Source organism: Peromyscus californicus, unplaced genomic scaffold (assembly GCF_007827085.1).
Source record: "Peromyscus californicus insignis strain IS unplaced genomic scaffold, ASM782708v3 Scaffold_3__1_contigs__length_106647218, whole genome shotgun sequence".
Lineage (NCBI taxonomy): Eukaryota > Metazoa > Chordata > Mammalia > Rodentia > Cricetidae > Peromyscus > Peromyscus californicus.
In genome coordinates, this window is record NW_026294551.1 from 12,623,775 (window position 1) to 12,651,424 (window position 27,650).

Consider the following 27,650-nt stretch of genomic DNA (forward strand, 5'->3'; position numbering starts at 1 on the left):
TGTGTGCCACCACTGCCTAACCTCTATGTCTAATCCAGTGGCTGGCTCTGTCCTCTGATCCTGACAAATTTATTAGGGTACACAATACATCACCACAATCCAACATCAATCACCAGCCTCCAAAGGCACAAACATCCATAGGATGCAAACCCACACCTGTGCATTCACATGTGAACACACATATGTATACACACACACACATACACACACACACACACACACACACACACACACACACACACACACACCTCATCCAAAAGAATAGGGCTAAAGTAGTTCTTGAGTAAAGCATTCTTTAAAAACAAAAGGCTTAAGTTAATCTACAGGAAACTTTAACACTTGCCAGGACAAAATCAAACCTTCTTAAATAAGAATACAAACCAAGTATGTGACAAGGTAAATTCACAGTGTCCAATATCCAAGAAAAATTGCTTGGATTTCAAAGAAACAAGAAAACATACTGAAACAAGAAGGGAAAAAGTCAATTGAAAACAGACCCAGAAATGACAAGGAAAATAAAAGAAGTAACATGTAAAAAGAAAATGTTAATATGATCAAGGTTTTAACTAAAAGAATGAGCATGGTAAGGAAAGGTATAAGAAACAACTCAAGTGGAAATCCTATAAGTACCTGACATATCTGTATGAAAACCAACGAATGTGACTTAGAATAAAACACACAGGTGAAAAAAAGCGTGAACTGGAAGACAGCAACAATAGACCGTAAAACTGAAGCACAGAAAGGAAAAACAACTCCGGAAAAATAATCTAAGCTTTAATGATTCATGGGATAATATTAATTGATCTATCATACATTTAATTAGATTATCCAAAGCAGGAGAGATAGAAACGACAGTTAATACACTTGAAGAAAACTTTTGAAATTTGTATCACTTGGTAGATTTTTTTAAATATAAAATTTAGTGCAGCATATATCTGGAACATAAAATAACTACACAACCAATATATATTATTATGAAATATATTAATGACTTTAAAATAAGCAACTCCAAAGCTATCATGCCATATGCAATTATTTACAGTGTTTTAATCAGAATAAAACAATGAGAATTTTACATAGAAAAAAATGGCTACCTTCATTAGTGTAAGAGAGTAATTGTTTTACCACTGAAAGTTAGTGCTTAGATGGGGAATTTTCCTTCTTCGGCTATTAAGTCAATGTTTAATTGACTGCACTATTGCTCTGTCAATGACTTTGGATGATTTATTTTTATTAACTACAACAGCACATTAGGATAAAATATTTTTATTAATAGCAACAGCAAGTTTTGATAGAGAAACTTTAGGATGATCTGCTTCCCTTAGTCTGTGTAGTGTCTAATCACTAATGATGACTATCTCATTTGCTTATTTTCTATATGATTTATAGTTTTACAAAAATAATATCCAACTGATGATTGCACTTTCATATCAGAACAGAGCTCAGCTCCAGCTGTGGATTTCAGGTCTCTGCTCATCTGCATACTGGTTCGGGCAGGCTCTGGTTGAGGTTCCAATCTACTGGGCACTCACTTTATCTATGTATGTTGCATTCTATGCCTCAGTCCCTGAAGAGAGTATGCTTGCAACTGGAGATCTACTTATTCAGGTAAGTGACAACATTCCTAAAACAACTATTATTAAATGATTCAACCAAAAACTTGACATTAACATATAATACACTATTTCAGTTTTTAATATTTTCATTTTTATAAGGCTTTCTTAAAGTGGGGTTAAAATATATATGACATAAAATTGTTGATATGGCTTTTTTTTTGGACAGGGTCTAACTGTGTAGTTCTAGCTGGCTTTGAACTTATGGAGATCCTCCTGAGTGCTAACACTGGTTGCATATTCTCAAATTATATTCTCAAACTTTTTTTGTCATCCCCACACACAAAGCTTCAGTTAAGTAGCACCAGAAACCGAGATCCTGTACTGAGAATACAAGCATCCATCGGTATGACTATCTCCAAGCAGAGGCTGTGGTAGGCCAAGAGTGATCAGAACACACCAAAACCCTCTAAGTTGTTGTTTTTTGAGTTAGTTGTTGTATGTAAACTTTTGTTTGCAGAAAACTGACAGTTGCCTCTCTCCTGGTTTTGTGTAGTTTATAATGTTCCTGCTGAGAAATGAGAAGTCTAAGCCACCTACTCTACCACTCTCTGTGATATTTAAGTTATTATAGATGAAGGAACATGAAAATATTGTTTCATGATATTAATACATTCAAATGTTTTCATGTATCACAATATTTATTCTCATATCCCTATCAATTTCAGATTCTGTATGTTGGTGGTTATGCCATGTCAATTGTTTTTATGACTTATGTGATTTCATTCATCTATCGCAAGGGAAGGAAAAATAGTGGCATTTGGTCACTTTGCTTTTATATTGTAAGTATATTTACTATATTTTTATTTTTATGGTGAAGTTTAGTACTAACACTTTTTTAATGTTTTTGGTTGGTGTAAAATAAACTAATTATACTTTAAAATATTTCACATGTATTTTTCTGAGAATTTTCACTTGTTCCATGATAAAATTATGGAAATGTGTGATATATGTATATATGTTAAAATTTCTCTATTTACATTACTTTCTTTAAAGGTAACAGAATAAGTTATAGGGTCATAAAATAAACCTAGAGATAGTTTTGATATTTCTTTTGGGAAAAAAGAATTAAATGAGGTACAAAGGACATGGTAATTTCAGAAGACTAGAAATTTTGTTAATTTAAAAATCTAAAACTAAAACATGATTCTTGAGAGATTCCTTGTTAAGAATCATCAAATGACATCTCTTTCTAAACTTATAAGGGAAATATGTGTGGCTTATATGTACTTATTGTGGCTTTTATTTTTTGAATGTCTTAATTACATCACTATCTAACAAATACTTGATTTTTCTCTCTGTACTAGAACTTGAGGAAGGAAACATGCAGATTATTTAGTCTCTGCTTCCAGGGAGCTAAATAAGAACTAACCTTTGCGCCTAATATTTTGTATTTGAGGCACTGGAGGGCTTGATATACTTCAGCATCAAATGATGCTGCATTTGTATTTTTGTATTTGCCACACTACTCACATTCTCATTTTGTACAAATTAATTGCAATAGTTTATAGTCACTTATTTCCACAAGTTAGCATGAACATTGACATATACCATGGCATAGTACCATAAAACTGAATAATTAAAATAATATATATATACACACTGCACATCCACACAACTGAATAATTAAAACCATATACGAAGCAGAGATTAATTCCTGAAAGTTAATAGGGAGTAAGATTTCCTAATAATGATATTTTTCTAAAGACACATTTTTCTTCTTTATAAGAAAAGGCAAATAGGACAAAAAGCCAAAAGAAGAGAAATCCGGGCCTCTCCTGTAAAACAGTAGAACCTGAAGAAACGGTGTAGAGTAGAAAGCAGAGCACAGGAAGGGACCTTGTTAGGGTGGAAATTAAGGCTAGAATCATGGCTCGCCGTGAATGATGTTCTCACCCATGAATCCTACAGTTGTCTATGTTTTGTTAAGGGAAAACTTAGAAGGTTTTAGAATGGAAATACAGTCAGGGAAAAGTACTCTGGCATCAGAATGAACTGAAGAAAAGCAAAGAACCTTCTAGAAAAGCTTTGGCATATCTTAGAAATGAAAAGGTGAGGCCATGATGTTTTAAAGTTTGCACCTGTGACTTCTGTTCTGTTGGTAACTGTTGTTGTTTGCTTTTTATTCTTTTAGGGGGTCCGCCACTCAGCTCCCAAATAAATCACTCACAGAGACTTATTCTTAAGCTTGGCTTAGTTTCTAGACAGCTTTTCTAGCTAACTTATCCAATTTATCTTTTGCCTCTGGGCTTTTCCCATTCTTTTACTTCTGTAAATCTTACTCTTACTCTGTGGCTTGCTGTGTAGCTGGGTGGCTGGTCCCTGGAGTCTTCCTCCTTCTCTGGCTGTTCCATCTCTCCTCCCAGATTTTTCCCTCTAAGTATTCTCTCTGCCTGCCAGCCCTGCCTATCCTTTCTCCTGCCTTGCTAATTGGCTGTTCAACTCTTTATTAGACCACCAGGTGTTTTAGATAGGCACAGTAACAGCATCATAGTTAAACAAATGCAACATAAACAAAATTAGCACACCTTAAAATAATATTCTACTACAGGTTCCAGTGCTACTCAGAGCCATGTTGCACGCCTAAAATTCTCTTATCAATATATCTGGGTGGGGGAACCCTCTAAAAGAGTATTGCTTCCATTCAATTTCAAACCATTTCTCTTTGATTATTGCCTATAGCTTATTTCACTCCCTAGACAACATCAAACCAATTTTATTTTTGTTCTTCTATAACTGAAACTGGATATAGAAACTTCATGCATCAGATCCTATATCTGTCCAGCTTTGCCAAATTTTGAATGTCAAGTCAAATGCTTTTAGCTAAGTCAAGGAAGAAAAGTCAATTTTAACCTAGTTTATGAAATGGAAATCAGATTAGAATATATTCAGTGCAAGTTTTCTCTAAATTGAAAGCACATTTGTGGTGATATATTGTTAAATATAAATAAATAAATATTGATATATATTGATAAATAAAGCTTGCCTAAGAATCAGAGAACAGAGACAGCCACTAGATTAAACATAGATGCCAGGCAGTGGTGGCACACACCTTTAATCCTAGCACTCAGGAGGCAGAGATTCAGCTGGACCTCTGTGAGTTCAAAGCCAACCTGAACTACATGAGATTGACTCAGTCTAGAAGAGAGACAGAGCCAGGTAGTGGTGGCACACACCTTTAATCCCAGTACTTGGAGAGATCTCATGCCTTTGCTACCAGTATTTGGGAAGCACACACTCCATTAATCCCAGCACTAGGAAGGAAGTGAAATGGCTGGATGGAGAAAGGTATAGAAGGCGTGAGAAGACAGGAACTACAGCTTTTTGGCTGAGGACAAAGAGACTTTCAGTCAGAGGATTTGTGGAGATAGGATCTCACCTTCCATTCAGCCTGAGAATTCTGTAGTGGAGAGAAATTTCTCTAGTGACTTGTTCCTTTGTCTCTGTCTTTCAGCATTTACTCCAATATCTGGCTCCAGGTTTTTATTATTAGTAAGACCATTTAGAATTTGAGCAACACACATTAAATTTTTGGTTTTAAGATTTATTTTTATTTGTAATTATGTATATGGGTGTGTATTTTCAAAAACAGAGCTGCAAAAAAAAGAGATGCTGTGTCCCTTGAAGCTGGAGTTACAGGAAGATGTGAGCTCCTTGATATGAGTACTGGGAACTAAATTCAGGTCCTCTGTAAGAGTAGTACATGCTCTTAACTGCTGAGCCAACCTGTAGCCCCTTACATTGCATTTTAGAAAACAACTTAAAATGTGTATTTCATTTTCTTTTAGGTCACTCTCTTTTCTATATGTTTTATGATTCTTGGTCCCTTTCCAGATGAATTTCTGTTTTGTGCCATTGCCCTAATTCCGCCTGCTACTCTAATAGGCTGCACATTACTACATTTGCAGGTAAGAAATATATAACATTTGTATAAGTGTCTCTGAATAGGAGGTCAGTTAGAAAAGCTTTGTCCTCAAGTTAGAAAATATGTACTTGGAAGAGCCATGAAGATTTTGCCTGAGGGGAGACCATAGCTCCATTTACCTACAAGTTAAAAAGAAAATGTAGCCTTTGTGGCTATTTCCTGGGGATATTGGTAGTGAGCAGTAGGGAAAAGAACACTAATATTAATAAAATCCTTGGACATGCTCAACCCTGATAGTACATATGAAATTCTTTCCTAATTTTTGAGCTTTGAGGCTTTCAAGTGCTAGTATTTGTATCAATTTTTATGCTACATTTTTGTATTCGATACACTCTAACTAGAGCTGATACAACAGCAATTCCAGCTTGTGGGAGGCCTGCTCCCACCTTTTAAAGGGTTTCTATGAGGAAGAGAGAGGAATAAGAAACTTTTAGATAGAAAGATATCAGAGAGGAGACAGACAGAAACACAGGATAGCTTTGGGAGGACCTGGATCAAAATCCACTGGTCCCGTCTATCTTTTCAAAAGGGCTTTTTATAACAATGCCAAGGGACAGGTCAAAAGACCTCCCCCTTGCTAGATCAAAGCACACTGCACAGCCAAGTGCAGACCCTTCTGCACAACTGGTAACTACACCTGTGGTCAAATCATTCCCTTATGCAGCTCTGCTGGGTAAAGCAAGTTCAGATTCTCATTAGGAAACCTCTGTGGGTCTCCACACCAGCTTTACTCACAGACTAGATGTATTCCCTGAAAACGATTATCACTTCACCCTTTAGAGTTTCTAGTGGAGGATCAAAGGACGGAGTGAGGTATCAGAGAGGGCCATGAGTGTAGGAGGGGAAGGTGCTGGGAGAGACCCTGTCTCCTCTGCTTCCTGGGTTCTCTCAGTAGATGATCCACAAACATTGAATGTCATCCTTCAGAGAAAAGCTGCATGGCTCCCACACCATGAAAAGAATGGCAAGCTCTCACTACATATTTAACAATTGGTACTTCCTTTGTGCCCATGGAAAACTTACAGAGTTGATCAATGGTCCAATCACATTTGGATAACATTTATAACTTATAAACCTTTGTATTTAAATTGCTCTTTCTTTTGCAGAATTCTCAATTTTATGATATAGGTTTTGAAGACTCAAGCATGGACTATTCCTTTCTGTGGTTCCTAGTAGTAAGTACCCCCTCATTTGATATTACTGCACACAGAGATACCCTTAAGTAAATGGTGCATGGGTGCTTTCTTGATCATATTTTGGGGAGAAAAATAAAACCAATTCTGGAGACCAAATCCAGAATGTGTACCTGTTACACAAATGTTCTGTCACTAAGCAACATCCCCAGCCCTAGTTTGAAAATTAAGATGTTTTACCTAACTAATTTCCAGAAAGGTAATATGTTTCTAAGTATAGAGCCATTGATTTTTTACGAATAACCAGTGACAAAATAAACTGTACCTTCCAATTCTAAAGACATAGTCTAGAGCAGTAGTTCTCAACTGGTGGGTCATGACCCCTTTGGCAAACATCTGTCTCCGAAAATATTTACATTACAATTTATAATAGTAGCAAAAGTACAGTTATGAAGTAGAAATGAAAATAATTTTATGGTTAGGGTCATCACAGCCTGAGGGACTGTATTAAAGGGTTTCAGAATTAGGAAGGTTAAGAGCCACTAGTCTAGATGGTTGGGGATATAGCTCAATGGATAAATTGATTATTATACAAGAGTCAAGACTTGGGTGTATATTTATATTTCCAGTATTCACTTAAATGCCAGGTGGGCATGACATCTCTGAACAAGAACCAACATGGTCTGGGTTTAAGTGAGAGAGATGCAGGCTCAGTTAATAAGCTGGAGAGTGATTGAGAATGACACCTAGTGTCATCCTCTGACCCTTCCAGACACCTATATGCATACATGCATGCACATACATACATACATATGTACATACATACATATAGTGTAACCAAAGAATGAATGAAGTTCAATGTATAATATAATGTAGTATATTGTGAACACTTCCAGTGTTTCTGTACAAAGAAATGCAATTGGATTTGACTTGTTTTGTAAGCAAAAGCATAGCTGGTTCTTGAAATTTTAACCATCCTGTCTCATGTACATCTGTAGAAGGCTGAGAGCTTGCAGTTTACTTCTAATGTTAGCATTTGGTATTTCTAATTGACAACGTCTCTCTTTCCCCAGCCTTTCCTACATTTTGCCATCTTCCTAGCTATTCTTCGATGTTTGGAAAGCAAACTTGGAATGAAAACAATGAGAATGGATCCTGTGTTTAGGTTTGGAGAAATCAAATAGTGTTGTGTTCTTTACTGAATGATTTTGTATGAGAGCAACATACAAGTTCTCATAGACATCCTGCCCATTGGGCTATGGTGAGGAGATAACTATGGGAACAGAGATGCAATCATCAAAACATGGGGTCTGGGTCTTAAAGATGATTGTGATTCCATGATCAAAATGGGTCCAACACACTAGAAACACAGGAAATCCAGGGTTTCATCTGTCACTGTATGCAAGAAAGGAGCAAGAATCATCACACACAACAAGATTAGGTTGAATGACAACTGCTCTGTGTACTGGAAAGCTTCAGGGACATAGCCAATGCAGGAAGGACCACAGAGGTAAAGGGGGGGAAGGAACTATGACAGCAACAATAATTCTCTTGCTCATGGAGTAAGAAGCCTAGCTAGTGGGTCATGTGCATTTTCTATCAAACTATAATAGAAAAAGAAATGGGATTAGGTATCCAGGGAGCTTGAAAGTAAGTATGCTCTATTCAAGACTCAAGAAAACAATCAGAAGCATATTAGTCCTTTTTAGTCTTCATTACTTTTTGGATTCTACCTTTGGAGTTCACCACTTGTGTGGGAGAAGGGAGTGGCTGAATGGATAAAGGCACCTGCCACCAACACTGGGGGTCTGAGGTCAAGCCCAGTCCTACGTTGTGGTAGGACAGAACAAACTCTTGAAAGTTGTTCTTTCCCTTTTCACCTCCTCTCTCTCTCTCTCTCTCTCTCTCTCTCTCTCTCTCTCTCTCTCTCTCTCTCTCTCTCTCTCTCTCACACACACACACACACACACACACACACACACACACACACACACACACACACATACACACAATAAATAAACAAATGTAGAAACAAACAAAAACAAAAAATAACAAAAATGATGAGCGGGAATGCTACATGCTTTTAATCCCAGCACTTGGGAGGCAAGCAGATTTCTGTGAGTTTGAGGTCAATCTGGTCTACAAAGTGAATTCCAGGAGAGCCAGATCTGTTTACACAGAGAATCTTTGTCTTAAAAAAACAAAACAAACAAAATGACAAATGGCAAAAACCAACCAAACAAAAACCCAGAAAATGAGTCTCCACTTGGCTGGGACTTCACAGTTTGCCCCTGTGAATCCCAGGTGTCAAAGCCCTTCTGTCCTAGCTAAATGAGAATGGCTGGCCAGTCTACTCCCACATTAGCGCCATCTTTGTTACAGAAAGTTGGATAGTAGAGTCAACCTTTGATCTATCACCTATGACCACAACGAGAAAGGGAGAAAGAGAAGAGAGCCCAAAGTAATTATCTAGTCAGGAAAGTGTGAGCTGGAATGGAGAGGCAAGGGTTCCTCTGACACACCCCAAAGAAGTGGCTGTGCCTATTCACACAGCTAGACTGATTCTGAGCATTCTGGTCCATCGCTCTAAAAACACTCTTGACAATGTTCGTGATTTGTATTCATTTTATTCCCAGAGTACTTATTCCATAAGATGTGATGTGAAATTTGTTTGCTAAACTATACATGTGAAGCTGCCCATTGAGGTAAAAAAAATGACATGTCCCTAAGAAAGAGAACTGACAAGAGTCAAGATGCAGTAACTGCTTTACTTGGTGACACTTCAACCAGTAGTTGTTGAGGTGGGAGGGAAATGGATTTGCTGACAAGAGATGAATAGTGTAAAGATTTATTGTTCATCCAGTCTACTCCGATATAAAATGTAGAGAACAGAATTGGTCTTGATACATCCATGGACCCCAAGGATCACTTACTAATGGATTGCTTTGTCTGTAGAATTTCTTCAAGAAGTGGTCATGTATTTAACAATCCAGAAGAACCTGAAGGAGAAGATGAAGATGTGCATCTAGAAAGAGTATGGACAGCAAATGCTTTGACTTCGGCAGACTTCCAGGAGGTAAACCCTGTAAAGCAGCTCACAGCAGAAGTGACCTAAGACTGTTTGCAGTTAAGGCATGTGTTCAAGAGTTCCACTTTAAAAGAAGGAACACCTGCAACTATGTCACATATCCTCTTAAAAGAAATGAGCACTTTTCCTGAATGCATGGTGATAAAGCATCATTGAGTGGCCGCTGACTTGATCTCATGCTCAGGGACCAGCAGCCTTACTCTTCAATAAATTTGCATTTCGGGTAAAAATCTTACTGCACTCAGTCCTGATTGAAAAGGTGAGGTGCAGAGATATTCAATCTATTTCATCCATGCTTAGATTTTGTCAATCCAGTTCCACGAGCTCTGATAATAGAGTGTAAACTAGGTTACAAGAGCTATCTTATCTATTTGAAAGATGACAGTCTAGTGATATAAATGAGATATGAGTTCAGATGTCAAATTTGCAGCTAAAAATATTATTGTTGGAAATAGCCACCACTGTGACTGCTTCTGATGTCCTTTCATTCACCCCTCACTGGAGAATGTACCTTTACCAAGCTTTTTGAGTCCCTCAGACACTATGCAAATTTCTTTTTTAATTGTTCTATAATTAAACACCCAGAGGATGTCACAGTGGGCCTTTTATTTCTTTCAGTAAAAGCTGTAACCCTTTTGGGCTCTTTCAAACACGAGCAAGTATATTTAACTACTAAATCACCTTGTCATCATTCCCTTCTGAGTGACTGTGATAGAGTAGAAATTGGGATGCCCTTTGGAGGTTCTAAGGCTCATTACTAAAACAATTTAAGACTGGGCTCAAATGGAAACTTAAGGACAATTTTATTATATTTTCAAAGAAAAACCCCCATGGCAGGTAAATTGTAGCACCACAGCAGGTGCCTGGAAAAGGAGAACAGGGGGCGGGGAAGGAAGGAAAAAAAACTCATGCCATTTTAAGCTGACATGGAGATCAGACAGATGGTGGATGAGTAGCCATATTGCAGGGAGGGAGGCTTTAGAGAAAGAACAAGAAAACTCAAATGTTGGAAGAAAAGCCTGAAGTGTTAAGGAACACATGCTTAGAAAAGAGATAGAAGGAAGAGAATGAGAAGTTACAGTTTTCTGAAAAATTCAGAAACTTTGTAGGCAGGTTTGGGGCCTTTACACAGCTGCACTCTGTATGAGGTGAGGGTTCTTGAAGGTGTCAGGGCAGTACAACATCTCATCAAGGAAGTAACTGTTACACCTTCCTCTCTAGCATGGCTTACGATGATGACCCCACCTTCCCAGGGGTGGGCCCCTGGCCAAGTAAAAGACCTAGCCCAGCTGGAATGTTGAGAGACTCTATTCTATTGACCATAAGTTTTTTACCCTAATGATTGTTCCCAGACTGATACAAACACTCACCACCCACAGAGTAATATTCAAGATGTTCTGTACAATAAGGGACATGATTAGCGCTTTTAAACCAAAGGTAAATGACAGGCTTTATTATACTTGCTTCTGCTTTATTTTATTTTTATAATAGATCTTTTCCTTCAGTGAACTCAAGAAATCAGTGCTGTGGGATGTTCTGTATGGCAAATATGTTGCTCATTAGTCAATAGATAAAACACTGATTGGCCATTGGCTAGGCAGGAAGTGTAGGCGGGACAAGGAGGAGAATAAAGCTGGGAAGTGGAAGGCTGAGTCAGAGAGACACTGCCAGCCACCACGATGACAAACAGCATGTGAAGATGCCGGTAAGCCACGAGCCATGTGGCAAGGTATAGATTAATGGAAATGGATTAATTTAAGCTGTAAGAACAGTTAGCAAGAAGCCTGCCACGGCCATACAGTTTGTAACCAATATTAGTCTCTGTGTTTACTTGGTCGGGTCTGAGGGGCTATGGGACTGGCAGGTGATAGAGATTTGTCCTGACTGTGGGCCAGGCAGGAAAACTTAAGCTACAAATCAGGTCTCTTTGAAGGCTAAAAATTCATCCTTAAATGTAAAACAATAATAAAATTATATTATTTTGAAACATTATTAAATTTGAGATTAGTGGATTTTAGGTAAAATTTACAGTTGCAGATGTGTTTCAAAAATATTTTAGGATATTACTAAAACACAAGGAAAGTATTTCTTTCTTGCTGTGTTCCCATGTCAATGCAAAGACAGTTCTAGGGATTCAAACTATCTATTCATTGGACATCAATGAGATTACATAGATAATAGCTGTGCTAGCTGGAAATGGGTAGAAATACCAAGGTCAAGCTAAGTTGGTTTTAAGACGCTCCATGCAGATGCATGCTTGTAACCGCCATTCACTGGCATGCCTTGTTGCTTGCAGAAGCCAGCCATCATCGCCAGCTGCCTTCGCAAGGAGTACAGGGAAAAGAAGAAATGCTTTGTTTTTAAGAGCAAGAAGAAGATCGCAACAAGAAACATCTCTCTCTGTGTTCGAAAAGGTTGGACAGAGGTTCTGCTCAGAAGCACCCTCCAGATGTTAGAGTCCCTGTCCCTTCTGCATGCTTCAGAAGCTGTGCTATTTCTTTTTTTTCACAGTGGAGTGATCTTGACTGTTTCCTTTTTGATGAAAATGACTTTGCCTTTGAAAAGGGGCACAGTCACACGACATGAAAAAAAATATCACATTTTGTTGTTGTTAATATTGTTGAACCTTTTAAAATATGGTCTTCCTATTCAGTCAGTGCTGTTGCTCTCCTAGTGATCAATACTGTTTACCAGGGAACTGACCTACATTCTGCTATTCCATTCTGATATCTTTTTTGTTTGTTTGTTTCATTTTACACTCTTCCCCCTCCCTCCCCTCCTCCCGTTCCCCTCCTAGTTCCCCTCCTACCGGCCCCCTATCTCACCCCCCATTCACTCCTCATAGGGGGTAAGGCCTCCCTTGGGTGGTCAACAGGGCTGGCATACCAAGTTGGGGCAGGACTAAGCCCCTCCCCACTGCATCAAGGTTGAGTAAGGAATCTCACCATAGGGAATGGGCTCTAAAAAGCCAGTTCATGTACCCAGGATAGGTCCTGGTCCCATTGCCAGAGGCCCCACAAACAGATTGACTGTCAACATGACTGTCACCACATTCAGAGGGCCTAGTTCAGTCCCATTCAGGCTCCCCAGCTGTCAGTCCAGAGTCTGTGAGCTCCCACTAGCTTGGGTCAGCTGTCTGTGTGGTTTTTCCCATCAGGATCTTGACTCCCTCTTGCTCCTATAATCCCTCCTCCCTCTCTTCAGCTGAACTCTAGGAGCTTGGTCAAGTGCTTGGCTGTGAGTCTCTGCATCCATCCTGATATCTTAACCACAGGATAAGAGGAACCTATTTGCTGACTTCTGTCTTTTTCCATTGGACACAGTATGACTCAGTCACTCCTCCTGTGGCTCTGGTCAAGTGGCTGAAACCCAAGAGTTTCTATTCCTTTTGAGGCCATTATCCCACTCACAGCATCATATAGTTTTTTTTCATTAATACATATTAATTGTACAAGTTAATGGGATTCACTCTGACATTTCCATACATGCAAATGTGGTATACTATTATAGCCAGCCACCCAAAATCCGCCTGGCCCTCTACTCCACTCCACTCTTTGTGCACCATCTATCCAGTATCTACTGTTCCTCTTCAGCTTTCACTTCATTTTTTTGTTTGGTTGTGTTTCATTTCTCAGTGTCTCCAATTTCTTTTTCTGTCATTCTGTACTTTTCATTATAGAGATTTTTTTCACCCATTTAGTTAGGCTTATTGCTACATATCTTAATTTGTGTAATTGTGAGTGGGTTGGGTTTCTTAGTGCATTCATTATTGATGGATAGAAAATCACTGGGGGCTAGAGATATGACTCAGTGGTTAAGACCACTTGCTCTTACAGAGGACCTGCATTTGGTTACTAGTACCCACATGGTGGCTCACAACCATCAGTAATTCCAGTTCTGAGGGATCTTACCCCCTTTTCTGACCTCTGCAGTCACCTGGCACTCATGTGATGCACAGGTATAAATGCAGACCAAACACCTATACAAATAAAATAAAATAATTCAATTTAAAGTGAGAAGATAAGCTACCCATTTTGTATGCTGATTTCCTATCTTGTTACTCTCATCTTCCTGTGAAATTTTTAGAGATTTTTCTATGTATAGAATCATATTATTGGCTGACAGGGATGATTTGATTGCCGACTTTCTGCCTGTAGGCTTTTTATTTCTTATATAATTGCTATGGTTGAAATTTTTGTAGTATGTGGAATAAAAGGAGTAAAAGTGGACACCCAATCCTTTTCCTGATATTAGAACCAGGTTTTTAGTTTTCTCCATGAAATATGATGTTTACTAAGGGTTTTTAACATGTAGTCTTTATTACACCTGAGCATGATCCTTCAAAAGATTTATTTTGTTTTTAATTATGTGTATATTGTGTGTCTATGTGTGGGTATGTGCACTTGTGAGAGCAGATGCTGCCAGATCGAGATTGAGAATCAGATTCTCTGGAGCTGGAGTTATAAGAGGTGATAAGATGTTTGCTGTGGGTACTAAGACCCAAGCTTAGGTCCTCGACAAGACACATTCCATAGCACTTATCACACAGTGAGATTTGTAATAGTCACCACCATTACTAATGTGTCTTCTTTTTCTCAGGTGAGATTGTAGGATTATTAGGACACAGTGGAGCTGGTAAAAGCACATCCATTAAGATGATAACTGGAGAAACAAAGCCAAGTGCTGGACAGGTAGGTAGATGAGATGTAATGTTTTATATAACAATATCCAGATGACAACTTGAAAAATGTTATTACTCAAAGTTTTTAAAATATTACATTGAATTACAAACAAGTTCTTACTTTAAGTGGCACAGATACTAGTCATTCAGTGGGGATGTTTTTTTATTCTTTGATAATTGTGTGTGTGTGTGTGTGTGTGTGTGTGTGTGTAATTCATTTTTATTGTATTCAGCACCCATTGACCTTTCCCATCCCCTTCCCTCTCACACCAAGACCATTTCTATTCCCCTAAAGTCCCCCTCCTGCTTCATTTCTCTTTGTGACATGTTAAATTTCATTAGGGTTGCTTGCATCAGCATGGGCTAGGGTATATTTACTAGAGTATGAACAGCTTACCAGTAGCTACTCCACTGGCTGCTATTAACTGCCAATAGTCTCTCAGGAAGAGATAGGCCTCCTGAGTGTCTCCTTCATCCATGAGGAAATGTTGACAGGTCCAATAGTATACAGGTCTTGTGTAGGTAACTACAGCTGCCATGAGTTTATGAGTGCAAAGCCCACATCATATCCAGGAGTTCACAGCACTCCAACCTACTGTATGACTCTTATATTCTTTTTGCCTCTTCTTCAATGTTTCCTGAGCCTTGGAGGAGGTGACATAGGTATTCCATTCAGTTCTGAGCACTAAAGAATCACTTAGTGTCAACACCAATTATGAATCTCATCCCACTGCAAAAAGAGCCTTCTTTGACCAAGGCTGAGAGCAGCACTGATCTCTGAGTATAAACATAAATGCGTAGAAGCCATCTGGGAATGCTTTGAAACTATTTTTTACCTATGAGTCTACTAAGAAAGAATCTAACTATTCATCCTCAGAATAGTAATCATTATGAAAATCTTGATGGATTCTGTTTGTTGGACCACATAATCCATTCATTATCATTTTAAATGAACATTAGCGTTTCAGCATGCTACTGCTCAATCTTGAATAGAAATGTTTAAAACAAAAGTTCTTATTTACTTGTCTTCATGAAGTGCTATTACCAATTCATAAACCTTGGAATGTATACAATTGGACTAAAGTTTTTCCAAGTGCAAATTCAATAAGGTGCTTTCTAGAGCAGCAGAAAGTTGAGAAGTATGAGTGTAAAACTGAATTGTTTGCCAGCTCATCACTTGTCTCGGAAGCAAAACAGCCAGGCAAAGAAAGTTCTGAATTAGCCAAGAGAGGTGATCACAGGGAAGAGAGACAAGATCACTCTCCTTCCTCCCAGTTACATGGCAGAACTGCTTTAGAAAGTGTCCAAGAGAAGGCAGAAATCTATGTAGTTATGCTAGAAGAGAGTGTTGGTGGCCAAGCCAGAGAGGAAGAAGAGAGACAGGAATAAAACTGTCAAACATTCCACTGTGTAGAGAGGAGAAACTCATGTTCATGGTCCCTCTGAAGCTGTGGTGGATGAGAAAATCAGAAGCCAGTCTCTGTAATGTCCATTGCGTAGCTGACCCTAACTGAACTTCCCTCTTTAACCACAGCTGCCCTTCCTTGCCACTCACCACCTGACCTGTACTTCAGTGAAGTTTTGTATTATTCATAAAAGGGAGGAAGGGGAAGGAAGATGGCTGCTCATTGGTGCATTGGAATGAAATATTTTGCATTGTATGGAAGCTGTAAATATATGGCCAACTGTTGGAGTGTTGTGAAATGGGTTTAATCAGAGCAGCCAGTGTAATTGTTTTCAACCACCTTATTCTCCAGATTAGCTACTTCAGTGATCTGTCTGCTCTGTGACTGGCAAGTCACCTTTAACTTGTCTTTCAGGTGGCTTCAAGATCTGCTTTTCATGTCCATTCAGAACTTCTGTCCCTGTGCCCTTCTTCACCCTGCTCTTGCCACTTATTCTGTCCTCTGGGTTTAGCCAAGGATACATCAAACTTCATCTCTCTACAGGGCTTTTCTCCTGCTGTTTGTTCTGCTCCAAATTTGTTCCTCCCAGTCCGGTCCACAGCCAGTACCTTCTCCTCTCCTTACATGGCCATTTAGCAGGCAGACATAGTCTTAAACCATCCAACCTTAAGTCCTATCCCTGTTAGTCTCCATCCCAGACTCCTGGATACGCCCCTCAAAGCACCAATCAAAAGACGGTATTTTCACATTTATTATTTGTCAACCACATTACAGAGTGGAGGCATCATATGGGCATGTATACTGGTGAGGCTGACCTGCACTCTGAACAAAAGAGGACCTGGGACATAGAAGGAATGCAAAAACAAATGCCACAGTTGGCAGGATAATGATCTGCATGAGGCAAGAAGGAAACTCAGTTCAACAGAACTTAGCCAGTATCAGTTCAAACATCTAGGGTTATCAGAATTTTCCCAATGGTCTGCCCTTAGAATATCCTTCCCAGGGTCCTGGGGAAGATGCTATGTCTGGCATGGGGTTATCTGAGGGAGAAGAATCTCTTTTCATCCATTTACTTTATTTCTCTATAACAAACTTCTATCTACACAGCTTCAGTTTCATCCTGACACTCAGTTCCTCTCTGTCCCTTCTTTTTCTGTCCTCATAGTAAGCTCCTATGCTTTTGATCACATCTTCGTCTTCAGTTCTTTCATCCTCCATCTTTCCTCCTTCTTCTCCTCTCTTGACCTGATTCACCCACAATCTACGAAAAACTTTTATTTGTTCCTTGGCCTGAGCCACACTCTACAAAAGATCTGCCCTGTTCCTTCCTCTCTGGCCACACAACTCTGCTTGTCCTAGGAATTCTGCTCCAGTCTTTACTGCACCTGGTTCTGCAAAAAGCCCTGTTGTCCTGAGTCAATAGCTCTGCAATGCTACTAGACCTGAAGGCAAGGGATGGTCTGAGCTTCTTTTGCACAAGAAACAAAACTATGTATCTACAGTCTGCCTGTCTCCTAGTGAGTACTGGGGATCTGAACCCAGGTCCTCATATTTGTATAGCAAGTTCTTTACTAACTGAGTTATCACCTCAGATCCTACTTTCTTTTTCTTTTTGTTTGTTTGTTTGTTTTTTTGTTTTTTGTTTTGTTTTTCGAGACAGGGTATCTCTGTGTAGCTTTGCGCCTTACCTGGATCTCGCTCTGTAGACCAGGCTGGCCTCGAACTCACAGAGATCTGCCTGGCTCTGCCTCCCGAGTGCTGGGATTAAAGGCGTGCGCCACCACCAAAACACAATTAGCTAGGGAGAAAGACTGGCACAATCCTGCCTTGCCTACTTGGTAAGTTCCAGAAACCCAAAAACCAAAGTAGGATCTGAGGTGATAACTCAGTTAGTAAAGAACTTGCTATACAAATATGAGGACCTGGGTTCAGATCCCCAGTACTCACATAAGGACCTGAGCATGGCAGTAAGCATCAATAATCCCATCACTGAGAAGGTAGAGACAGGTGGGGCCCCCTAGAGCTTACTGGCCCACCAGCCTAGCTGACTCAATGAACCAAGGTTCAGATCTTATCTTAAAAACAGTTGGAGAACAATTGAGGGAGCCACCCAGCACTGACTGGCGCATGCACACACCCACATGAAAAGATACATATGTTAGACATAAGCACATAGAACACAAACAGAAAGAAAATGTGGACAGTGATTGAGGAATGATACTCTAGATTGTCCTCTGCCTACCCAATGAACTTTCTCTCTCTCTCTCTCTCTCTCTCTCTCTCTCTCTCTCTCTCTCTCTCTCTCTCACACACACACACACACACACACACACACCCCTACACATACAAACACACATGCACACAAATAAGTAAAAATAATTAGGGCTGGAGAGATGGCTCAGTGGGTAAAGCACTTGCCACACAAGTGTGTGGACCTGAGCGTGCGGACACACCTAAAGCTGGGTGCTGGAGAGCACAATCCCAGTGTCCATACTGCAAGATGGAAGGCAGAAAGGAGAACACTAGGAAACTCACAGGCCAGCTAGCCTGGGGTGCACAGCGGCCAACAAGAGACCCTAATCTTGTGTGAGGAAGAGGGCGAGGGATGACACTTGAGGTATCATGCATGTGCCCACACTCACACACACTCACACAGACATACATACACACACTGAGCTTAAAAAATATGAGTTGATCTTTAAAGAACTTTTAACTGACATTACAACTGGACATCTTCATGAGATATGATGTGATGTTTTGACATGCTTACAACATGGAATGAGTAAATCAGGCTAATTAACAAATCAGCCATTTCACAGTACTTATCACTTTTCTCGTATGTGCTTGTAATCATTGTCATTCTGTGCAATAAATCCCTAGGGCTCACTCTGCCTGTCTAAATGAAACAGCTGATTTAGCTCTATCTCCCCCCTTCCTTTTATGTCCCTTCTTCCAACCTCTGGTGCCCATCACTCTACTTTCTACTGTTGCAAGTTCAACTTACTCCAACTGCATGTGCATATTAATCAGGTCAGGCGGCATCTGTTGCCTGTCTTATTTCACACCCCCCCATTATCATGGTTAGTTTTTGTCAACTTGACACAGACCTAGACATACTTGGGAAGAGGGACTCTCCACTGAGGAATTGCCACCATCAGATTGCACTGTGGGCGTGTCTGTGGGGACATTTTCTTGATTGCTCATTGATGTAGAAGGGTACATACCACTGCCGGCAGTACCACCTTTGGGCAGGTGGGTCTAGACTGTATAAGAAGGGTAAATGAGCAAGCCAGGGGAAGTAAGCCACTAAGCAGCGTTCCTCCACAGTTGCTGCTTCTGTTCCTGCTTCCAACGTCCTATATTGAGTTCCTGCCTTGACTTCCCTCAAGAATGGACTGTGATTGGAAGTGCAAGCCCAGCAAACTCTTTCCTCATCAAGTTCTTTGGACCAGTGTTTTATCACAGCAATAGAAAGCAAAGCATAGCGTATTTTCTAGGCTCATCCATGTTGTCACAGACAAAAGGAGACCTTCACATTTTAAAGGCTGAACGTATTATGTTGTGTCTATTATCAACATATTTGAAAATCCATTAACCCCTTAATGGATATTTGGTTGATTTCATATCTTCTCTATTGCAAAGAGTGCAACAAAAAACACAGGACTGAAAATGTCATTTTGGGGGGGAAAAAAGAAAAGAAAAAAGGGTGGGGGGAAAGCTTTCAATCACTTTGGGAACATACCAGGAAGTAGGCTTTCCCGATCCTACCTCATGTTGAGGATCATACCTATGTTTTTGAGGAGACATTGCACTATTTCCCATAACTGACTATACTAACATGCATTTGCACCAACCCTGCACCAGAGTTCCGTTTCTCCACCTCCTTATCCTTTAACTTTCCTCCTTTTGATAGTAGCCTTTCTAACGGATGTGAAGTGATAGCTCATTGGGTTTTTGTGTCTGTGTATGTGTGTACATGTTCATGTGTGAGCATGTATATGGAGCCCAGAGGCTGATGTTGGATGTCTTCCTCAACAGCTCTTTTTTTCTGAGACTGTCTTCCTGTGAACCTGGGTTTACTGATTTGCAAAGCCTGGCTGGTCATCATGTCCCAGGCATCTTTCTGTCACTGTCTATCTAGCTTTGGGATTACAGGTGTGCCCTGCTGCTGCACCCGTAATGTTGATGTTGGGGATTGGATTTGGTTCCTTGTGCTTTGCAGCAAGTGCTATCCCGACTGAGTCATTTCCCAGCTCCTGGCTGAGGTTTTTGCATTCCCCTGTGGATCATCCTCTGACATAAGATGATGTGACACCTTTTATACACTTGAGTTCAAGTATCCATTCTCTGAATGAAGGCTTTCTCCTTTGTGGGATTATCACTGAATGTGGTCACAGCACAGTGTGAGATCCCTGACAGTGACCTGTTATCTATAGGTGCTGCTGAAAGGGAACAGCACAGGGGACACCCTGGGGTTCCTGGGGTACTGTCCTCAGGAAAACGCTCTGTGGCCCAGCCTAACGGTGAGGGAACACCTGGAGATATTTGCCGCCGTGAAGGGGATGAGCAAAGGTGATGCTGCAGTGGCCATTGCACGGTACACAGGGGTCTGCACCTGTTTGCTTCTGCGTCCGGGTGATGGGGAGAAGGCTGGAGGTAGCCACTTCCACAGACATCTAGGGTAGGAGGCTCGATTGCCTACCTAGGTGGGGTAGAGGAAACTCCCAAAGTTTTCTTCACTTTCATTTTAAGCATGGAGAGAAAATGGTTAGTATTCAGTGGTAAATGACTGAGTGTACTTAACACTTAACTATAAACTAAATTGCAGAAATATTTGAACACTGTTCTAATAGTTTTACAAGAGGTTCATGCATCTCTTTTGGTAGGGGGACTCACAACCTTTATCAGCCTACCCCTGTTGAATGTTTCCGTGCGTGCGTTTCCTGAACTGCCTGCCTGGGCCCGGCTCCTCCTCTTGCAGGGCTCAGCACCCCATCCTCCCGTCATCTCTCTTCATTGTGGAATGGACTGTGATGCTCCACTGTCTCTCTTCAGGTTGGCAGATGCGCTCAAGCTACAGGAGCAGATGAAGGCTCCCGTGAAGACACTGTCAGAGGGAGTGAAGAGAAAGGTATGCGGAGGGCTCCATCTGGGCACACTTCAGGCTGGTGCTCCATTTGGGCACACTTCAGGCTGGTGTTCCATCTGGGCACACTTCAGGCTGGTGTTCCATCTGGGCACACTTCAGGCTAATGTTCCATCTGGGCACACTTCAGGCTGGTGCTCCATCTGGGCACACTTCAGGCTGGTGCTCCATCTGGGCACACTTCAGGCTGGTGTTCCATCTGGGCACACTTCAGGCTAGTGTTCCATCTGGGCACACTTCAGGCTGGTGTTCCATCTGGGCACACTTCAGGCTGGTGCTCCATCTGGGCACACTTCAGGCTGGTGCTCCATCTGGGCACACTTCAGGCTGGTGTTCCATCTGGGCACACTTCAGGCTAGTGTTCCATCTGGGCACACTTCAGGCTAGTGCTCCATCTGGGCACACTTCAGGCTGGTGCTCCACCTGGGCACACTTCAGGCTGGTGTTCCATCTGGGCACACTTCAGGTTGGTGCTCCACCTGGGCACACTTCAGGCTGGTGCTCCATCTGGGCACACTTCAGGCTGGTGCTCCACTGTTGCTCAGGGCACACTTCCGGCTGGTGCCAGATGAGCTGTTCCTCTTGTTGCAGCTGTGTTTCATGCTGAGCATCCTGGGGAACCCATTCGTGGTGCTTCTGGATGAGCCATCGACCGGGATGGACCCTGAGGGGCAGCAGCAAATGTGGTAAGAAGCTGTCACCATCGAGGCTCAACCATGGCTGATGGAGAGTTCAAGAATTTTATCAGTATTGTTAGACAAACAAACTGTGGCCAGCACCATCCAGGTCCTTAAAAACTCCCAGTATTTTGGGAGAAAACATGAAAACATTTCTTGATGGTTTACAATCCTGTTCACTGGAGGAGAAATAAGCTTTGTCGAATTCAACCCTTGTCCAGTTTTAACCTGTTTGATCAAGCTTGTGGCTGTAAAGCAGCTCATGTTAGTACAGTCAGCAACTCTAATCCTGGCTGGAAGATCTGGTTTGTCACACAGCTCACGAGGTCTGGGTGTCCACCTGCTGTCACCATGCACACTCTCTGCCTAGCTCCTCAACCCAGAAGGTTCCCAGGAGGGCACTGCTTATCTCTGTCTGTCCTCCCTGTCTGCCTCATCAACAGTTCCTTTCTACTCGGAACGCTCCCTTTCAAGTGTCCTTCAAAGTGTTTTCTCACGGCAGCCTCTGACACATCGCCAGTGTTTCCCTGGGAACTGCCTCCACAGTCCTCTTCCTCTGTGACTCCATCTTTCCTAGTCTGCACTGTTGTTCTCAGCTCTGCCTTGTAGAATTTCCTCTCTGCGATACCCAGGAGAGTGGGAGGATTTCCATTCATCATCACACTTCTTCTCTTGACAATATAGGAAGGTCATCCGGGCCACCTTTACAAACACAGAGAGAGGCGCCCTCCTGACCACACATTACATGGCAGAGGCAGAGGCTGTGTGTGACCGCGTGGCCATCATGGTATCTGGAAGACTGAGGTGGGTGCCTGCTTTCATCCCACACCTACCCACTCTGTGATGAGCAGAGGCAACAAGTTTGCTTTTAACAAGTTTCATCCCACACCTACCCACTCTGTGATGAGCAGAGGAAACAAGTTTGCTTTTAACAAGTTTCATCCCACACCTACCCACTCTGTGATGAGCAGAGGCAACAAGTGTGCTTCTAAGCAACTCGGCATTTCTGGGAAAGAGTTGGAGATCTGTCACTTCCCTACTCAACAATGGTGGGACTCTGGTTTGGGGTGTAGTGACCAAGTGGTCACTACATATTCACAGCATATTCACAGGTACTCTTCCGACACCTGTCTGTCTTGTGCCTTTGTAATTCCTGTTCCTGCTCCAGATGTATTGGATCCATCCAACACCTAAAGAGCAAATTTGGCAAAGATTACCTGCTGGAGATGAAGGTGAAGACCCTTGCGCAGGTGGAGCCCATCAACACGGAGATCATGAGGCTTTTCCCTCAGGCTGCTCGGCAGGAAAGGTAAACACAGTTTCTGGGAGTGTATGCATGCATGCGTGCGTGCGTGCGTAAGCCAGAAGTCAATGTCCCTTGCCTTCCACTATCACTATCTTATCATTTGAAACAGTGTCTTTCACTGAGCCTGAGCTCAGCATTTAGCTTCAGTGGCTTGCCAGCAAGCTCTAGGGATCAGCCTGTTTCTGCCCAGCTCTCCCCTACCTCCGACCAGTGCTGGGATTACAGATACACTTAGCCACGTCTGATTTTTCTGAGTTCTGAGTTCTAAACTTAGGTCCTCATGCTTACATGGCAGGCACTTTCCTGACTGAGTCATCTCCCCAGTCCACACTTCCTGTTTTTGATACGGCAAAGTATACCCACTTTCCCTGAGGCATGGTATACACTGTGGGTCACGTTTATACTGTAAGTAACCACAAAGAGATCACTGAATTGTGGGTACCACTAAAAATGTCATAGAGAACAAAGGGCTGATTGTGAATCTGAGGTCACATGTGTATGACCTACTATGTGCCAGGTCCTGTCCTGGTCTTGGGTTATCCAATTGTCATCCTGATCTTTAAAAGTAAGTACTGTTTTAAGCAAACCAACATTCATGGGTAAGAGTTGGAATTGCTACTTCCCGCTTAACAGTGAGGAGACTCTGGATGTCTGTCTACGATGGAGTAGCCATCTGAGCATGCTCACAGGTACCCTTCCCGCATTTGCCTTGAGCCTTTGTAATTCCTACTGCTGCTCCAGATACATTGGATCAATCCAACAACTACAGAACAAATTTGGCAAAGAAGATCTGCTGGATGAATTACTTGGGTAAAGACTCAGTGTTTATAGGAATGCCCTGATTGTATTTCATTAGTGTCTTCACTAATGGAAGCAATAGAAGCTTCATACAGACACAAGTGAGGTCACAATGACAGGGGTGGCTAATGACAAAACAAGGATGCAGCTCCTGTTTTTATTACAGGTTTGTAAGAGCCCTAATTCTATATAAACCATCTCACACAGACATAATAAACAAACACTGTAGGTGAAATACAATGCTCTGTAAATGAAAGAAAATTATTTCAAAATTCCTTTGAAATCAAATCAATCTCTTCTGATTATGTGTTGACAACAGGTAGCTAAATATATACCTGAGCAGCAATTGATGAACTCTGGGCCCTTCTGAAGAAAACTTGATTTCATTTCCTGAGGACTTTCACTTTGCTTTCAGAAACGCTTTTACATGAGAACAGCATTGGAGAGTTGAAGGAGCGGTGCCTGAATGTGGGCTCTGTACTGCAGAGGCCTGGATTCCTACCCAGTTTGGAAATTCTAGAAAGCTGTAAGGTGATAGAAGGAGCCTGAGTTCCCAGTGTTGAGACTGGGTGGGAAAGATTCGTCTCTAAATGTTGCTTCGACTGGCCCTACATGTGTCCTTCCAAGGAGTCCAAGATATTGAACCAGCTCTCAGCCTTCTTTCTCTACCTTCCTTCTTGTCGACTGGCCTGCCTCAGTGGGCTCACTCGCAGAGATTCAATCGTGCCAAAGAGTTTATGAAGAGAAACAGTGAATGCCATACATGTTGATCTATGTGCTCAGAGACCAACCTCGCTCTCCTTTCTTCCCAGGTACTCTTCTCTGATGGTCTACAAACTGCCCAGGGATGATGTGCAACCTTTATCCCAAGCCTTCTTCAAATTAGAGATGGGTAAGAAGCTGGTTAGAGATGAAACCCTGAGAGCAAATAATTCCAGAACTTGAAAGAACCCACAGTGGTGAGAAATTGAATTAGAGCATTCTATGCTAAATGTAAACATTCAAAGTTCATTTTAAAATAGAGAAGCAGAAAACTAAGGAGGTAAGGTTGTTCTGTATGGGTGTGTGTGTGACAAGGGTTGTTGCTTTTACTTTTGTTTAGTATTTTTATTTTATTTATTTTACTTTACACATAAGACAAAACTCACTACACTTTGAAGGTTACATTATTTTAGACATAAAATCTATTTCACTTCAGAGATCATATTAAAAGTGTATAATTTCAAAGTAAATTTTGTTTTATTGGCTCAGGCCAGTAATGATCTATAAATTCCCATATAAGTGTGAACAATCCAGTATCCATTGTTGGGCTTTAGTGTAAATTCAAACACACTGTATGCATCCCTCTAGCAGAGTTTTCTGTTGTTCACCTTGGTTTTCCTTGTCTGCTTGCGTGACTTATCCCAGGAGCCCTTTGTTTGTAAGGCTCAGTGACATCTCCTCTTGCCTGTCACCCACCCTACTAAGGAAAAGCTAGCCATCTCCTGTCCCATAGATATCTCCTGGTTTCTGCTAGCTACATCCAAAGCTGTCTTGGATGTACCTTCTTTCTAGATTGTCTAGATTGTCTAAATTCAGCACCTAGACTTTCTGGGTATGTGATCCTTCTTGTACTCCTAAGATTAACACTACTGCCATGATTCTTCTGGGACTTTTTGGTGGCATCTTTCCACTAAAAACTAGTATACCATTTATCATGACTTGAACTGTCTTTCTGTATAAATTGGTAAATAGAGAGTTTTCAATGCTGTGGTCACTTGTTAGATAACCTTTGAGGTTATCTCTGTGCCTTTCTTTTATTTTTTCCCAAAATATCTTCCCCTACAACTTACTTCTGTGCCAAGTCTACTGAATCAATGGTCCACATTACGGGAAGAATGTCATTTTTGTTTTTGCTCTTTTAGGGGGGCTGCCACCCAGCTCCCAAATAAATCACATACCAAGGCTGCTTCTTTTTTTTATTTAAAAATTTTTTTTCTTTCCTTTTACATGCTGACCCCTGTTCTGCCTCCCTCCCCTTCTCCTGCTCTCCTCAACTACCTCCATCCTACCCTCATCCCCTCTTCATAGAGGGTAAGGCCTCCCTTGGGTAGTCAATGTAGGCTGGCATACCAACTATAAATACCTGGCCTTGGCTTGGCTTGCTAGCTTTTCTTAAGTTAGCCCATCTGTCTTTTGCCTCTGGGCTTTTCCCATTATCTTACTTCTGTAAAGCTTACTTTTACTCTGTGGCTTGCTGTGTAGCTAGGTGGCTGCCCCTTAGAGTCCTCCTCCTTCTCTTGCTCCTAGATTTCTTCTCCCAGATTTCTCCTTCTTCATATCTTCTCTTTGCCTGCCAGTCCTACCTATCCCTTCTCCTGCCTTACTATTGGCCATTCAGTTCTTTATTAGACCATCAGGTGTTTTACACAGGCACAGTAACACAACTTCATAGTGTCCCATGATGCAGATCTTAAAACCTGCACAGCCCGCAAATGTAGCGCTGGCTCTTTCCCCTCCAAATCTAAGCAAACGTTGTGCATATTTCAGTTGTGTAACGTGCTCAGAAAAAGAATGTCTGTCACTTTGTTTAATGGTTCCCTGCAATTTGCTGCTATTTTTGCCTTGTGATGATTTAGTAAACATATAAGACTTAACATACAAGAGTCCTGACATATGGCCATCCTTATACAGTTAAACAGAGCTTTGACCTGGAGGAGTACAGCCTCTCACAGTCCACCCTGGAGCAGGTGGGTCAATTTCAGTGGCTTTTGTTTACAAAGATTAAATGCATGGTCTTTGAATTCAGTGTTATAAGAAGCAATACGATCTTAGCTTCTCTCTCTTTCTCTCTCTCTCTCTCTCTCTCTCTCTCTCTCTCTCTCTCTCTCTCTCTCTCTCTCTCTCTCTCTCTCTCTGTTCCAGGTCTTCCTGGAGCTCTCCAAGGAGCAGGAGCTGGATGGTTTTGAAGATGAACTTGATCCCTCAGTGAAGTGGAAGCTCCTCCCACAGGAAGAGGCTTAACACTGAAACTTTTAGCTATGGATGTTTTCTCTTCCAGTAGATTAAAGTAATTTTGTCTTTAATGCTACGTATTCATTGTTGATGAAGAAATCATTGACCATGGAGGCAGACACGGATGAATATGAATGTGAAGCTTTTATGAATGGGATTAGTGATCATAAAAAGAGCCATTGAACCAGCTCCTTCTCTACAAATTTTCTCTATATTGTCATCATTTTAACACACATTAATTGTATGCATTAATGAGTTTCACGGTGACATTTCAGTACATGTGTATACTGTGCACAAAGAGCACCCATCCTCTTTCCTGTCCATTCCCACCATCCTCCCTCAGGACCCTTCATTGTCCTTTATGTCCTTCTACTTTCAGATATTTTGTTTTGTGTCTTTCTACACATAAGAGAAAACACGCACTTCTTGACTTTGTGTCTGGCTTGTTTTGCTCAGCAAGATGCACTCCAATTCCATGTATTTTTCTTCAGATGATAGGATTCCTTCTTCATTACAGGTTAATGATCCTTCATTGTGTGTAGATATTTTTGCTTTATACCTTCATTTATGATGGATTTCTAGGCTAATACTATATCTTATGTATTATGAATAGTACCACAATAAACATGAATATGCATGCATTTTTTTAATGTTGACTCACTTATTTTAGACATACACATAAAATCAGAATAAGTGGATCCTATGATAGGGATATTTTTGGTTTTGAGGGAATTTCTATATTGCTTTTCAGAGTGGCTATATTAATATACATTCCCACCAATACTGTATAAACATTGCTTTTTCTCTACATTTTCATCAGCAACTTAAAAAATTTAATAATAGCTATTCCAACTAGGATGAAATAGATTCTCATTATAGCTTT

General features: G+C 41.1%; 1 protein-coding gene across 3 annotated transcripts in view; it reads left to right on the plus strand.

Moving 5' to 3' along the window:
* The window catches only part of Abca8 (ATP binding cassette subfamily A member 8), a 77,657-nt gene extending 50,249 nt beyond the window's left edge, over positions 1-27,408 (plus strand). For 2 of the 3 annotated variants that reach the window (XM_052756479.1, XM_052756480.1), the window contains 16 exons: positions 1,435-1,608; positions 2,282-2,395; positions 5,402-5,521; positions 6,645-6,713; positions 7,745-7,836; positions 9,627-9,747; positions 12,056-12,173; positions 14,359-14,450; positions 20,283-20,443; positions 20,902-20,977; positions 21,584-21,678; positions 22,354-22,473; positions 22,838-22,978; positions 24,586-24,665; positions 26,447-26,502; positions 26,678-27,408. In XM_052756479.1, coding sequence (XP_052612439.1) covers positions 1,435-1,608; positions 2,282-2,395; positions 5,402-5,521; positions 6,645-6,713; positions 7,745-7,836; positions 9,627-9,747; positions 12,056-12,173; positions 14,359-14,450; positions 20,283-20,443; positions 20,902-20,977; positions 21,584-21,678; positions 22,354-22,473; positions 22,838-22,978; positions 24,586-24,665; positions 26,447-26,502; positions 26,678-26,776 — 1,728 coding nt within the window. In that variant the 3' untranslated portion in view covers positions 26,777-27,408. Of the gene's footprint in view, positions 1-1,434; positions 1,609-2,281; positions 2,396-5,401; positions 5,522-6,644; positions 6,714-7,744; positions 7,837-9,626; positions 9,748-12,055; positions 12,174-14,358; positions 14,451-20,282; positions 20,444-20,901; positions 20,978-21,583; positions 21,679-22,353; positions 22,474-22,837; positions 22,979-24,585; positions 24,666-26,446; positions 26,503-26,677 lie in introns of those variants that run through there. The other variant, XM_052756481.1, reaches the window with a different exon arrangement.
* Positions 27,409-27,650: the final 242 nt, after the last annotated feature.